Source organism: Xyrauchen texanus, chromosome 30 (assembly GCF_025860055.1).
Source record: "Xyrauchen texanus isolate HMW12.3.18 chromosome 30, RBS_HiC_50CHRs, whole genome shotgun sequence".
Lineage (NCBI taxonomy): Eukaryota > Metazoa > Chordata > Actinopteri > Cypriniformes > Catostomidae > Xyrauchen > Xyrauchen texanus.
Window position 1 is genome coordinate 13,372,215 of NC_068305.1, and position 14,448 is coordinate 13,386,662.

A 14,448-nucleotide genomic window follows, 5' to 3' on the forward strand; every position below is an offset into this window, starting at 1 on the left:
CAAAGGCAATTTTCACTGTGTGTGTGGCTGTGTTTTATAAGGGACCATATTTCACACTTTTTTCCCCAACTTAAGTCTACTTTTTATGTTCGTCAAAGTTTCTTGCACCAAAAACATCCTTTATTTAATTTAGTTCAGTTCATCTTTCTTTTTTTATCCCTATGCCTGTAATTCGTGACACTTATAATTGAACAGGCTGTTTTGGCTACTGTTGCTTTAAGCCCTCTATATGTAAATGGCCAGTTGTTTACAATGTAGATGGGGTGTAAAACTTACACTGATCAGCCACATTAAAACCACTGACAGGTGAAGTGAATAACATTGATTATGTTGTTACATGGCACCTGTCAAGGGTGGGATATTATTAGGCAGCAAGTGAACAGTCTGTTCTTAAATTTCATTTGTTGGGAGCAGGAAAAATGGGCAAACGTCATGACAAGGGCCAAATTGTGATGGCTGGGTCAGAGCATATCCAAAACAGCAGGTCTTGTGGGGTGTTCCCGGTATGCAGTTGTTATTACTTACCAAAAGTGGTCCAAGGAAGGACAACCGTTGAACAGGGTCATGGGCACCCAAAGCTCATTGATGTGCGTGGGGAGCGAAGACTAGCCCGTCTGGTCCGATCCCACAGAAGAGCTACTGAAGCACAAATTGCTGAAAACTTAATGCTGGCCATGATAGAAAGGTGTCAGAACACACAGTGCATCGCAGCTTGCTGCATATGGGCTGCGTACCTGCAGACCGGTCAGAGTGACCATGCTGACCCCTGTATACCGCCAAAAGCGCCTACTGGGAACTGTATTATGGCGCAATGGAACAAGGTGGCCTGGTCGGATGAATCACATTTTCTTTTAGATCATCTGGACGGTCGGGTGCGTGTGTGCCGTTAACCTGGGAAGAGATGGCAGCAGGATGCACTATTGTAAGAAAGCAGGCCGGTGGAGGTAGTGTGAAGCTCTGGGCAATGTTCTGCATGGAAACCTTGGGTCCTGGTATTCATGTGGATGTTTTCAGAGGAGGGGAGGATTTCAGAGAAGTGATATGAAGCATGGTGATCTGTTTAGATGGGTAAAGTTTAGTTTACTTGGCCAGTAATATCAAATTAACATAATATCACATCAAAAGTAATTATCTGACATGATACCAATGTACCACCTACCTAAAGATTGTTGCAGGCCAAGTACACCCCTTCATGGCAACGGTATTCCCTGATAGCAGTTGCCTCCTTCAGCAGGATAATGCGCCCTGCCACACTGCAAAAATGATTCAGGAATGGTTTGAGGAACATGACAAAGAGTTCAAGGTGTTGACTTGGCCTCCAAATTTCCCAGATCTCAATCTGACTGAGCATCTATGTGATGTGCTGGACCAACAAGTCCAATCCATGGAGGCCCCACCTCGCAACTTACAGGACTTAAAGGATGTGCTGCTAACGACTTGGTGCCAGATACCACAGGACACCTTCAGAGGTCTTGTGGAGTCCATGATTTGACAGGTCAGGGCTGTTTTGGCGGCACGAGAGGGACCTACGCGATATTAGGCAGGTGGTTGTAATGTTGTGGCTGATTGGTGTATATTTAAATGACTTTCAATTGGTAGATTAATCTTATTAATAAAATTGCTGAGTGATGATGACTATATGCAGCCTGTGCCAGCCAGACTTCACTTCAGTTTACTACGATGGACTTCACAGAGGTGTCACAATACATTAAGTCATATCTTTTTTTAATAGTTGCAAAGCAAAACATCGGGATATGCAAGGACTGTCATCACTGATTGGTGCGTAGCGACAGGACATCTGCTGTATATTCAAAATGCAAACTGTGCACTTCATTGAGCAGCAAATTTGTAATAGGAGCAAATGATTGCATAAACAGAAAATTTTACACAAAATGGACTGATTCCTAAACTGCTGCATGCAATTACTATGGGAGAGCATGTGCCTTCTGAATTAAGAATGAATTAGTGTGAAATTGTTTGTTTGTTATCAACTTAAGTGTAAGTTAAAAGAATATTGCAGGTTCAAAACCAGATCAATCACAGCATGTGTGGCATAATGTTGATCCTGACCTTTTTGATTGACTCCTATATATACACTTACTATAGTTCTGGCAAATGAAAAGGGGCTTTGTTTTGATGAACGAGGTGTTAAAAAATGTAGGCTGTCCAAGGCATAGTTTTGATTGTTGCTTACTGCATTTTTTAAAAACAAAATGAAAATGAATTGTCAGTGCTCTTCCCAGGTTATTTTATTCACTGGCCCCTAGTCACCCCACACTTTCTAAACATGGACCCAGATCTATGAAATTTAAGTATCCCTGGTCTTTATAGTATAGAAAATGTGAACTATAGAAGAGCAGAGAAATCCTGTTTTCCATGAAATGACCCCATAACATTCATGCTAATATGGTGCTTACACTTTATAAGGCATAATGCATGCAACAAGGCATGTATGGAAACCTTCTCTTTTCATGCAGACAACCATATATTTCATGGTTCTCTTAGCTTAAAATATATGGCTGTAAAATCTCCTTTTCTCATTTGCTATGGTTGGGAAAGATTAGCACATGAGTTTGCTTTTAAAATGGTATCATTGTCTCAGTGTAGACTGAGAATACTCTTGCCAAAAATTCCAGCCAGACACCATCCCCTCCATATCTCTATTCTGCTTGTTGCCTTGGAGACCAGTGAAACCACAGGTGCATGTCTGCACTATCCCTTGCCCCTGTAGAGAGTGGTCTTATGGTTCTAACTGCCAGGTGAGCTGGACGCTGTACTGGAGCAGGTGAATGATGTACGTTGGTTTGTGATGGTGTTTTGCAAGTGTGTTGGTAGCTAATTGAGGGCAGATGGAAGACTGGTGGGGGAAGTTATGAATGAAGTCATGGGGAGTGTGTTTGAATTACCATGCACCCCAGGTGGAAACAGCATGCTGGGGCAATGGCTTCTCCAGCAGTGTGAAAAACACAAACACACACACAGAAATATGGAATAAAGTCGCTTCCCCCCACGTTTTTGCAATAGCTAATTTGTTGTGGCGTCTAATCAAACCTCTGCTTTAATTGTCACAATTGGTGTGCCAAAAAAGACTGTCGATCGTCACTCCACTGACTGCTATCTAACTAAGATAATATCAGAGCTCTTTCATCATCTCGTCTCACTTATTTGTGTGCTTAATACAAGAGCTGAGATCAAAGGCACATGGGTTGAATTTCATGGCTCGTGTGAGCTGTTTTTCTGTAAAGTGAAATTTGGCTCTGGAAGCCTCTGATGGAGGGCAGACATCTTAATTAGGTGGAGAACAGCTTCTTTGATCTAAAAATACACACCAGTGTTGTCTGTTGAGGCAGTTAAAGGTACCTCTGCCTTCAATAGACAACGAGGGTCTCGAACTCTAGAGAGATGGATCTAATCCTCCACCCTGCTGTTCAGCTTCCTATCAGCTTTGCAAAAGTTGTATGAAGTATAAGGAGATTAATATTATAATGGATATTTACTGTAATGTTGGACTGTAGCTCTTGAAGTCAACAAAGGCAACTTGACCAAACCTGATGCTCCAAATACACTAACAATATACAATATATTACAAAATATAGACATTTTAGTTTGAAAGGTTATTGTTAGCCTCAAGCCTTGGTGCTAATCTAAATCTAGGTCTAGAACTGGACTGCATGAGGTCCCGGTGGAGCCACCGACTGCGTAGTCTGCTTAAATGGAGCAGCGCTACTGGGTCCCGGGTACCTATCTCAGATGAGCCCCCAATTTACTCTACAACCCCAGCTACCTTAGAGGGTTAGTTCACCCAAAAATGAAAATTCTGTTATCATTTACTCACCCTCATGATATCCCATGTATGTATGAATTTGTTTCTTCACTTTGAACACATTTGAAGAAAAATAGAAAATTATCTTTGCCGGTAGGTCCTTAAAATTAAAGTGGAGGGTGATCCGATCACTTTTGGTGTGGAAAAGATTAATATTGATGTACTTTTTTAACTCTAAATCATCCAACTAGTGGCCAGCAGCAGTATACGCATGGCGTAATCACGTTGGCGCGTGCGACACACATGGAAAAGCAACGCTGTTTTAAGTGACTAGGAAGAACGTAAGAACAGAAGCTTCATCGGATTTGGTGTAGATCTATAATTATCTCTTTCTTTACTCACAATGGTGTGTTTGTGTGCTGATCATGGATACCTCAACAGAGAGAACATGAGATTACATCTGTAACATGGCAACATGAATACATCACAGGAGAGATTGTGTGATCTCCACCCTCTCGTAAAGCTTACCGAAAGCATTGGATTATATTTCAAAAGTTCTTTATAATATTTATAAATATTTATCTTTTTTGTACCAAAAGTGAACGTATCGCTTTAGAAGACATTCATATATCTGCTGCAGTCGTATCGATGATGTTCATGTTGTGACTGTCTGTGATTTTTGGAGCTTCAAAAGTCTGATCAACATCCACTTTGATTTTAAGGACCTACTGAGCTAAGATATTTTCTATTTTTCTTCAAATGTGTTCTGGTGAAGAAATAAAGTCATACACACCTGGGATATCATGAGGGTGAGTAAATGATGAGATGAATGATTTTTGTGTGAACTATCCTTTTAAGGCTGTGATACAGTAATACCGAAGTTCTTCTTTGTTCATCGTTTAGAGCTATAAAGGAGATTAAAACAGCTGAGCAACATCATACTTTTTGTATACTGTATAAGAAGTTTATATACTGACACTGTCCTGCTAACAGACTACATGTAAAATTGATGTAACATTAAGATGTGTTACATTAGACTACATGCCTCACTATTAATAGAATCCACATGATCAATACAAGAAGGTGTATTAACCACTCACTGATGATTTAAAGTAATATACTGAATATGCAGTAGGTGGAATTTGTCATGTTAACATTCTGCATCCATGGTGCTAATACCATGGTGCTAAAAACGTATGTAGCCTTAATAAAAAAAATCAGATGATATGGTTTTGGAAAATGGATCGAACACATGTAGTAAAGCTTTCATCAGCTCTGCTACTCTGAACTTACTGTGGTCATGTTGGCTGATCTTGTCTGAGTTATGAAATCAACCTGAAATAGATTTTGGTGTCAAAGTAGGTGGAGCACCTGGTCACACCCACCAATCAATTCATAATTTTGGACCTATGGGAGTTGTTGAACAGCCGGTACAAAGTTTCCTGAAAGTTCATGCTGGCAAGATATTTTAAACAACTGCAACAAAACCAAAAACAGATTCTTTTTTTGCCAGATTTGGTTTTTGAAATATCTCACACACGTTCTTACTTTGATTTAGCTAGAATTACATTGGTGCCTTTAGAGTATCTTATAATATTGTTTCTTCTTACCTTAATATCTTAAAAAATGTATAATTCAACATGACAATAACATTGCTTTCTTTGTATTTCCAGACCATAGGAAAGGGTTCTCTCTGGTCAATTGATCCCGACTACAGACACAATCTGATTCAGGCACTAAAGAAGACTCCATATCATCCGTATTCCCCTCGGCTTCCAAAACCTTCTACCTCCCCATCTGCTTCACTTCAGCAATACCACAGGTAACACATTCATTTTTCACTCAGTGGTCATCCATTATTTTCTTTCCCCCTTTTCTTGTCTGTTCTTTTCCAGTTATTGCTTTTTTGTCTTCATCAGGTTTTCCTTCAGTTATGCTCACACTTGCCATTTTGTGTGGCTCTTGAAAATCCAAGTGCAGACTTTTCCATCTCCGGAGAGCATGGGTACAAGAAACTGGCTTAGCTTTAAATCGCAAAATGTGACTGAGAGGACATTAACTCTACCAACCTGGCCTCATAGAATCACTTTACTATACCTACATTTTTGCTAAATGATTTTTACGTGTCTCGTTGTATGTATCGCTGTAGTTTCCTGGTGAAATGAACACAAGAGGCAGTTAAACATCTTTTATTCCCTTTCCACACAAGTCATGGGGAAATGACAGATAATGTAAGGTATAATGTTCAGTCAGCCGGTTGTTATTGCAAAATAAACCTTCCAGCAGGGTGATCAGAACCCCGATATGAAGCGGCGGGGACTTGTCCCTTACAAAAATCGAGAGTTCATGGCAAATTTGCCGCAAATTCGCAACTGATAATTTTCACATTGCAGCAAACTTGTGGCCAACTGTCCATTGTTCCCAAAGTTGTTTACTGCAAGTTCACCACTAGCGGTGAAGAGCTGCAAACTTCTGGCAAACGTGGCGAATCACAAGCTCATTTGCATGTGAAAATAATTTGCAGCAAATTTGCGGCTAGTTTAGATTTATTTTTGTAAGGGGTATCACCCTGAAGGTTCCCCCAATAACACCCGGCTGACTGTACATTATCCCACTTACTACATGACTACTGACCAAATAAATAAATACTTGGACATTTTATATTGTAAGATTTTATTATATTTTATAAGAAAGAAATCGCTGAACAGCTCAAATCTGTTAAAGTTCTGTTGGTGTATATTTTTTATAATTAATGAACTTCTGGCTGATCATTATGCATCTTATTACAAGACTACTTGCCAAACAAATAAATAAATGGTCTTGAAACATTGATTTGTGATTAAATGATTATGTTAACTGACTTGTGGAGATCGCACAGCGATCCAAGAAGCAGGAAAGAAGGCTTGCAATACCCGGATGAGCGGTCTAACTCACTCTTATATGAAGGGCCATGAAACTATTCTCGAAGAGCATGTCATTCTATGACATGAATGTGTCATAGAAGCATCAAATATGACGCGGTTGCTTCAACAATTGCATTTTTTTCATTTCATATTTACTTTTCTGACACTGTCAGTTAGGTTTAGGTTAGGGAGGTAGGTTTTTGTTGATTTAAACCTTGAAGGAGCATTAACAATCCATCTATTTAGGATAAAATTTAACTCCTAATTTAGCACCACTCAGTGGACATTTCACCTCAGAACTGTCGCAATACGTGTATGCAAACATGCTATCATTTTGCAGAAACGTAGCCACAGTCACATCATTTTCATGAGACCAGACTGAACACTACCATGGTGTAAATAATATAGACAGCAACCCTGCTGAAAAGAAATGCAGGTCTTAGCTGTTTTAAGCTGATCTAGCTAGAACCGCTAGGAGACCAAGTGCCCAAACCCCTCTTAAACCAGTTAACCAACCAGCCTGGGGGAACAACTAAGACTGGCAAACCAAGCTGGTATAAGGGAAATAAGTCAACAGAGCTGTAATCAACATACAACCATGTTGAGAAATCCATTTGCCTCAAGGTTGTTTGCTTTGATTCCTGAAAAAACAAAAACTGTTTACCTCCAAAATAAAGAGGGAGAGTTAGCGGGGGAGAGACTAAGAAAGATGATGTACATGCCTTTCTGTGATGTCCTCTCACATTACCTTCATCTGTAGAACACATGATCAATTGTATGAGGGTATTGGGTAAGTTCCTCACTCGTGCCTGAACACTCCATCAGCAGACGGTCTTGTTTCACTGGGGAATCAGAAAGATAAGGGAAAAAAACCCATTCCTGCCCTGTTTCTCCTGCTCTGCTGTTGCTGTGACGACCAGAGCACCTCCATGGCAACATGCAAGAGACAGGTGGAATAGTAGCACAAAGCTATTTGTCTGGCAAAAGCAAAAAAACAAACAGAGATAGGACAGACAGTTATTGTAAACAAATACATTATATTCTTAGCAACGCTAAACTGCATAGCAACAGTACCTTTTTCTTGATTTTTCTCCACTTTCTCTTACGGGATGAGGGAGCTGTTCTCGGTTGCTTGTGGTCTGTAGTTCTCTTTGGAGAACTGAATATCGGTTAGAGCATAAACAGTGGTGCAGTTAATTATTCAGTGACTTGTGTTTATAAACACAAAGCTTATTCATTCAGAATTGGTGGCTGTTTCATAGGTGATGAAAGGACATCAGCTGAAAAAGTGGTGGTGGCGTAGTGGACTAAAGCACATAACTGTTAATCAGAAGGTCGCTGGTTCGATCCCCACAGCCACCACCATTGTGTCTTTGAGCAAGGCACTTAACTCCAGGTTGCTGCGGGGGGGGGATTGTCCCTGTAATAAGTGCACTGTAAGTCGCTTTGGATAAAAGCGTCTGCCAAATGCATAAATGTAAATGTAAAAAGTGGTGGTGGCGTAGTGGCTAAAGCACAGGTCTGTTAATCAGCAAGGTTAATCACCAAGGTTGCTGGTTCGAACCCCACGGCCACCACCATTGTGTCCTTGAGCAAGGCACTTAACTCCATGTTGCTCCGGGGGGATTGTCCCTGTAATAAGTGCACTGTAAGTCGCTTTGGATAAAAGCGTCTGCCAAATGCGTAAATGTAAAATGTAAATGTAAAAAGTGGCGTACACATTTGTCCGGTTGTCATAGTAGCAAGTTGACAAAGTCAGCTAGTCAACAGTGAGACACACATGCATTTCTTACATTTTACATGTTGATTTTGGTGTATATCAGATGTATGTTATCCGTTGTGTTTATGGTGGTGTCCGAAGGCAAAAGAGGACACTGTTTGCTCCTGGATTGTTCTAACTATACAAGCTCTGGTTGGCTTCACTTTCCTCCTTATAAACTCTGTGTAAAGCATAATAATAACATTAAGTCTGAGGAGAGATGTCGTAAATAAATAGACATTTAAGAAAATACATTATATGGTTTGTCTAGATTTTCCTAGCTTATCTGGTATTTAATAGGTTTGTTGTCTGAATACTTGAAACAGTTCTGTGTCTGTACCTGTTATTTGCTTCAGGGTACATATTCAATAAAAATCATGCTTTCTTCCTCATTCTATGCAGCGAATCCACATAAGATCAATCTAACAAGCTGTTATACCACTTGATGATAATTGGAAGTACGATATATGCAGTTGATGTGTAATTTGTAATGTTTACTTACGGCATTCATGGTGCTAATGCTAATGCTAATGCTAGCTTGCAAAGCTTGTCCATATTATGCATATTTTTCCCTGTTTTATTGTATTTTATGATGGAATTTGTGAAAATAATCCATGTAAGTTTTTTTTAATAGTTGTTCTTGTTTTTATTTAGTTTTTTGTTTTTTTATGAAGACATTTAATACAGCAAAGGGGAAGGGAGAACGGGAGAACAATCATGATAGCTACACTGTAAGATTGTTTCAAACAGAATATCCAGAAAAAAACAATTACTTAAAACGTGAGTTCTGAATAAACATTATTTTTGACCCCCACACCTTTCAGCTCTCCAAAACTCTCACAGTGGATGGTAAAGTCTGTAAAGGAATAGGGATGATCGCTATTATTAAGTATGTTGTTGTTGCTTCTTCTCTGCTTTTTGTTGTATTGGACTTCAGGGTTAAATCCACATCGCACGGCACCTCTATTTTTCAGAGCATGCGTATAATGCCGAAGCCAATTGCGATCTGATTGCTATGCTGGATAGAACCGATCTCACACTATCTATGTCTGGTCTAGGTATGATTTCAGCGGACTAATGCGTTTACACGATATAAAGATGAATTATTGCTTTAATCCAATTGAAATGAAACTTTTAAAGTGCATGTAAATGCACTCACTGATAAAGGGGACTAGCAACCAAAATTCTGATCCAATGTGAATTTTCTTGATAAACAGATATGATCGTGTCTGGTAACGTGTGCATGTAAAATGGCAGGAAATAGCATTTTAGCTTGGCGTAAAGCTGACAATTTACACAAGGTTTATTTCTATTTCTTCTGCACCAAACGTACTTCTCTGTCTGCTCATATGAATGTAACACATCATAAGAAAGTGTTTCACTGCTGTTCAAATGCACTTTGGATCAAATCATTTATATGTATACATTTTTCCATCTGAAAGGACTAAATATTAAATGAAACAAGTGACAATAAAATGCAAAGTAATCTCTTCAGTAATCAAAATACATTTTGAATGTAACTGTATTCTAATTACCAATGATTTAAATTATAACTGTAGTGGAATAGTTACTTATATTACATATTTTAAATATGTAATCCCATTACATGTATTCCATTACTCCCTAATACTGCATATGTACTGGTCCAATCAGATTCCAGGACTTTATTCTTTAAACTTTATTTATTCAGTTTGCATTCTGCACCATCAGATTTTCATTTTTCACATTCCCTCATATTTTCCTCTTTGCTTCATCTCTCAATATTGACGGGGTTTGCATAAGTTCATGATGTATTTGAAATGTGGTTTTATCATTCTGTTTTTACCCAATATCATTCATTTTGGTCATTCAATTAAATGGGTGCCTTTTCTAGTTTTATAAGGTGATTAATAAAGTGATCTTCTTAAAAATATTTCTACTAGTAATGCACGATACACATTTGTGTTCCGATTCGATATCTTATTATTTAGATCAACATCTGCCTCTACCGATAGTTGTACTTTCTATGCTACCTTGTTCAAATCACTGATGATTAATTACACAACTCACATTAACATACTAAACTCACATTAACTAAATCATGAAGCTCAGAACTTTTTTTAAACAGTTGGCTGATGTCCAGTAGTGCAGATAATTGGTTTTATTGGCCGATACCGATGTTTGGCCGATATATCGGTGCATGTCTAATTTCTACAAATATGCACTTTTCAGGTCTTTGTTACATTCTTAGATCACCCCCTACTGACAAACATGACAAAATATAAGATTAAAGGGGTAGTTCACCCAAAAATGAAAGTTCTCTCATCATTTACTCACCCTCATGCCATCCCAGATGTGTATGACTTTCTTTCTTCAGTAGAACACAAATTAAGATTTTAAGAAGAATTACTCAGCTCTTTTGGTCCATACAATGCAAGTGAATGTGGCCAAAATTTCGAGGCTCCAAAAATCAGCATAACAGTAATCAATAAGACTCCAGTGGTTAAATCAATGTCTCCAGAAGCTATTTAATAGGTGTGGGTGAGAAACAGATCAATATTTAAGTCCAATTTTACCACAAATTCTCCTCCCTGCTCAGTCAGTCTCCACTGTAACTTTCACTTTCACATTCTTCTTCTTGTGTTTTTGTTGATTCACATTCTTCATTCATACGCCCCCTACTGGGCAGGAAGAAGAATTTCTATCAAACAATTACTTAAATATTGATCTGTTTCTCACCCACAACTCTCATATTGCTTCAGAAAATATTGATTTAACCACTGGAGTCATATGGATTACATTTATACTGCTTTATATGATTTTTGGAGCTTCAAAATGTTATCATCCATTTACTTGCATTGTGTGTATAGAGCTGACATATTCTTTTAAAAATCTTAATTTGTATTTTGCAAAAGAAAGAAAGTCATGCATATCTGGGATGGCATAAGGGTGAGTAGATGATGAGAGAATTTTCATTTTTGTGTGAACATATATTTTGTCATGTTTGTCAGTAGGGGGCGATCTAAGACTGTTAACACTTTAAGATCTGAAAAGTGGATATTTGAAGAAATTAGACATGCATCGATATATGGGAGTAAATAATGAGCTAATTAAAAGTTTTGGGTGAACAGTTCCTTTTAAGTGATTAAAAGAGAAGACTTTCTCTTGTCCTTGAAGAGGAAAGAATTATGGAATAGTTTTTATTACTTTTAAAAGTTGCATGCATATTTGCTGATACGGCAAGGAGGACTGGCCAAAACATGCATACTAATGATAAAAGAAAGAAAAGAAATATACAATAAAGTTACTGATGTTTTGTTGATGTGTGTTGAAAAAGTGTCTATAGTGGCACAACATAACAAGAGTTGGTATGAGCTGTTTTTTGTTCATGTCATTTTTACACACATTTAGGCTGTTTCTTAATAAGACCCATTAAACTTTCTCTCTCTAATGTTCTCTCTCTGTCTTTATCCCTCAGTCCTCTACTATGGCCGGGTAGTCCACTCTTCAGAAAAAATGGAGGAATGCTCTTGCAAGGTGAAACAGTTTGTCATGCAGACTTATTTCAACTGCCTTGATTTTAAAGAAACAAATTATATATATATATATATATATATATATATATATATATATATATATATATATATATATATATATATATATATATATATATATATAATTTGTTTTATATATATACCCATATATATACCCTTTATAGCTCAAATTGCTGCTTTGAGCCTGTAGATTACATTTTGTTATCTCTTGGGAATCATTCTTGCTTTCATCACTCGTTCTCTCGATTCCCACAACTGCTCCTTCATCTCTCTTTTAGTCCATCTGTTTCTCTCTCTCTCTCTCTCTCTCTCTCTCTCTCTCTCCTCATTCCCTGTTGGTGTTCCAGCCGTTTAAATGTCCATTCGATTCCAATCAAGGTGCTCTCTTTCCACTCCACAGCGAGCAGCTAAATGGAAGGAAATAAATACATTATCTGTCTGTAGTGGCTCCTCTCTCCTTCTCATCTGCTCTTGATAATGGAATAATGGAGGCAGAGCTGCCTTTGAAAAGTGTCTGAACAGGGCTATTGGCTTTTGAGTGATGTGAATGGCTTGATGGTTGTCCACATAAAAGCCAAGCGCTCGGTATGTGAGTATGTGTGCCAAGCTCTCAACTGGACAGTCTTAGCTCGAGGCCACTTCACTAGAGCTTGCAACCAGCCAATGCCATGATGCTTACAGTTTGTGACTGGACACCTGTGATGGCCATCCTCAGTGTCCATAACTCACCCAAAAATGAAAATTCTGTCTAGATAGATATGTGCTAAGCATCCAGTTACACTATGCCACACAACCCTGGTGAATAAGATCTAAGTTCTGGTCATTATACTGTACACTATTAGGGTGATATTGTATTGCTTCTGTATGGTGTGAGATGTAACTGGGTATTTATTGTGTCACAGTTCCACAGAGAGTGATACAGCATGGCTCATGTGTGACCGCTCAGGGGCTCTTTCCAGTAATCAGACCCCTTCCATTGAGTCCTGTGAGCAAGAAGACCACTGTCGTGAGGTTGGTATTCTTCTTGACTCTTCAAACACTTGTAAACCAAGCAGATTTCATAGGTCTGCGGGAAAACCCCTGAATCGCTAATCTTATAGTGTAAGCAATAGAGTGACAACTGTGAACTGTACCAGCCAATCGCATCAGTTTATAACATACAGTATGTAACTTTATACTGTATACAAATTAACAGCTTTGTCTTAGTAAAACAATATGTCCGTTGCATTCTATTCATTCATTAACATTAGCGGCTGTCTATCTGTGAATATTTCATATATTTGGAACCCTATTTGCAATGCTCTATTAATCTGGTTCACTGACTGAATGTGTGGTGCACATTGCCCACAGAGTGCCCTCTTGTGGTGAAAAAAGTAACACCATTACATGTATAGGATGCAATGTGTGATTATACTCATTATACTGTATTTCCAATAATGCTCACTATGTACTACACATGAGTGATAAAATGTCATTTTATCAGCATGTGAGGAGTTGCGTTTGGAGTTGAGTTCTTTGTAAAGGCAAAATACACTGAATAAGGAAATGTAAATGCTACTACCGTCTCTATGACTGATGTTTTCATCTGTTTATGTGTACAATTATGTGTTTTGTATGCATGTATTTGACCACCTTAGCCAATTTAGACTCAGTTTTTCCAAATTCCTGAAATCGTAGAAAACATTCCATGTCTTAGGTCAGTTAGGATCACTACTTTATTTTAAGAATGTGGATTGTCAGAATAATAGTAGAGAGAATTTATTTCAGCTTTCTTCACATTTCCAGTGGGTCAGAAGTTTACATACACTTTGTTAGTATTTGGTAGCATCTTTAAATTGTTTGTACTTGGGTCAAAACCTTGTGGGTAGCCTTCCACAAGCTTCTCACAAGAAGTTGCTGGAATTTTGGCCCATTCCTCCAGACAGAACTGGTGTAACTAAGTCAGGTTTGTAGGCCTCCTTGGTCACACATGCTTTTTCAGTTCTGCCCACACATTTTCTATTGAATTGAGGTCAGAGCTTTGAGGTGACCACTACAGTACCTTGACTTTGTTGTCCTTAAACCATTTTGCCACATCTTTGGAGGTATGTTTGAGGTCATTGTCCATTTAGAAGACCCATTTGTGACTGAGCTGATATATAACCACATAATTTTCCGTTTTCATGATACCATCTATTTTGTGAAGTGTAACAGTCCCTCCTGCAGCAAAGCTCCTCCACAATGTCATGCTGCAACCCCCATGCTTCACGATTGGGATGGTGTTCTTCGGCTTGCAAGCCTCACCCTTTTTCCTCCAAACATAACGAGGGTCATTATGGCCAGACAGTTACATTTTTGTTTCATAAGACTAGAGGACATTTCTCCAAAAGGTAAAATCTTTGTCCCCATGTGCACTTGCAAACTGTAGTCTGGCTTTTTTATGGCGGTTTTGGAGCAGTGGCTTCTTTCTTGCTGAGCAGCCTTTCAGGTTATTTCGATATAGAACTCGTT

The 14,448-nt window shown here is 38.5% G+C and overlaps 1 protein-coding gene across 2 annotated transcripts in view; it reads left to right on the forward strand.

Annotated features, from left to right (window-relative positions):
* The window catches only part of LOC127623726 (forkhead box protein N3-like), a 46,442-nt gene that overhangs the window by 25,965 nt on the left and 6,029 nt on the right, over positions 1 to 14,448 (forward strand). The window contains exons 3-5 of one of the 2 annotated variants that reach the window (XM_052098205.1): positions 5,437 to 5,585; positions 11,883 to 11,941; positions 12,861 to 12,969. In XM_052098205.1, coding sequence (XP_051954165.1) covers positions 5,437 to 5,585; positions 11,883 to 11,941; positions 12,861 to 12,969 — 317 coding nt within the window. Of the gene's footprint in view, positions 1 to 5,436; positions 5,586 to 5,682; positions 6,667 to 11,882; positions 11,942 to 12,860; positions 12,970 to 14,448 lie in introns of those variants that run through there. The other variant, XM_052098206.1, reaches the window with a different exon arrangement.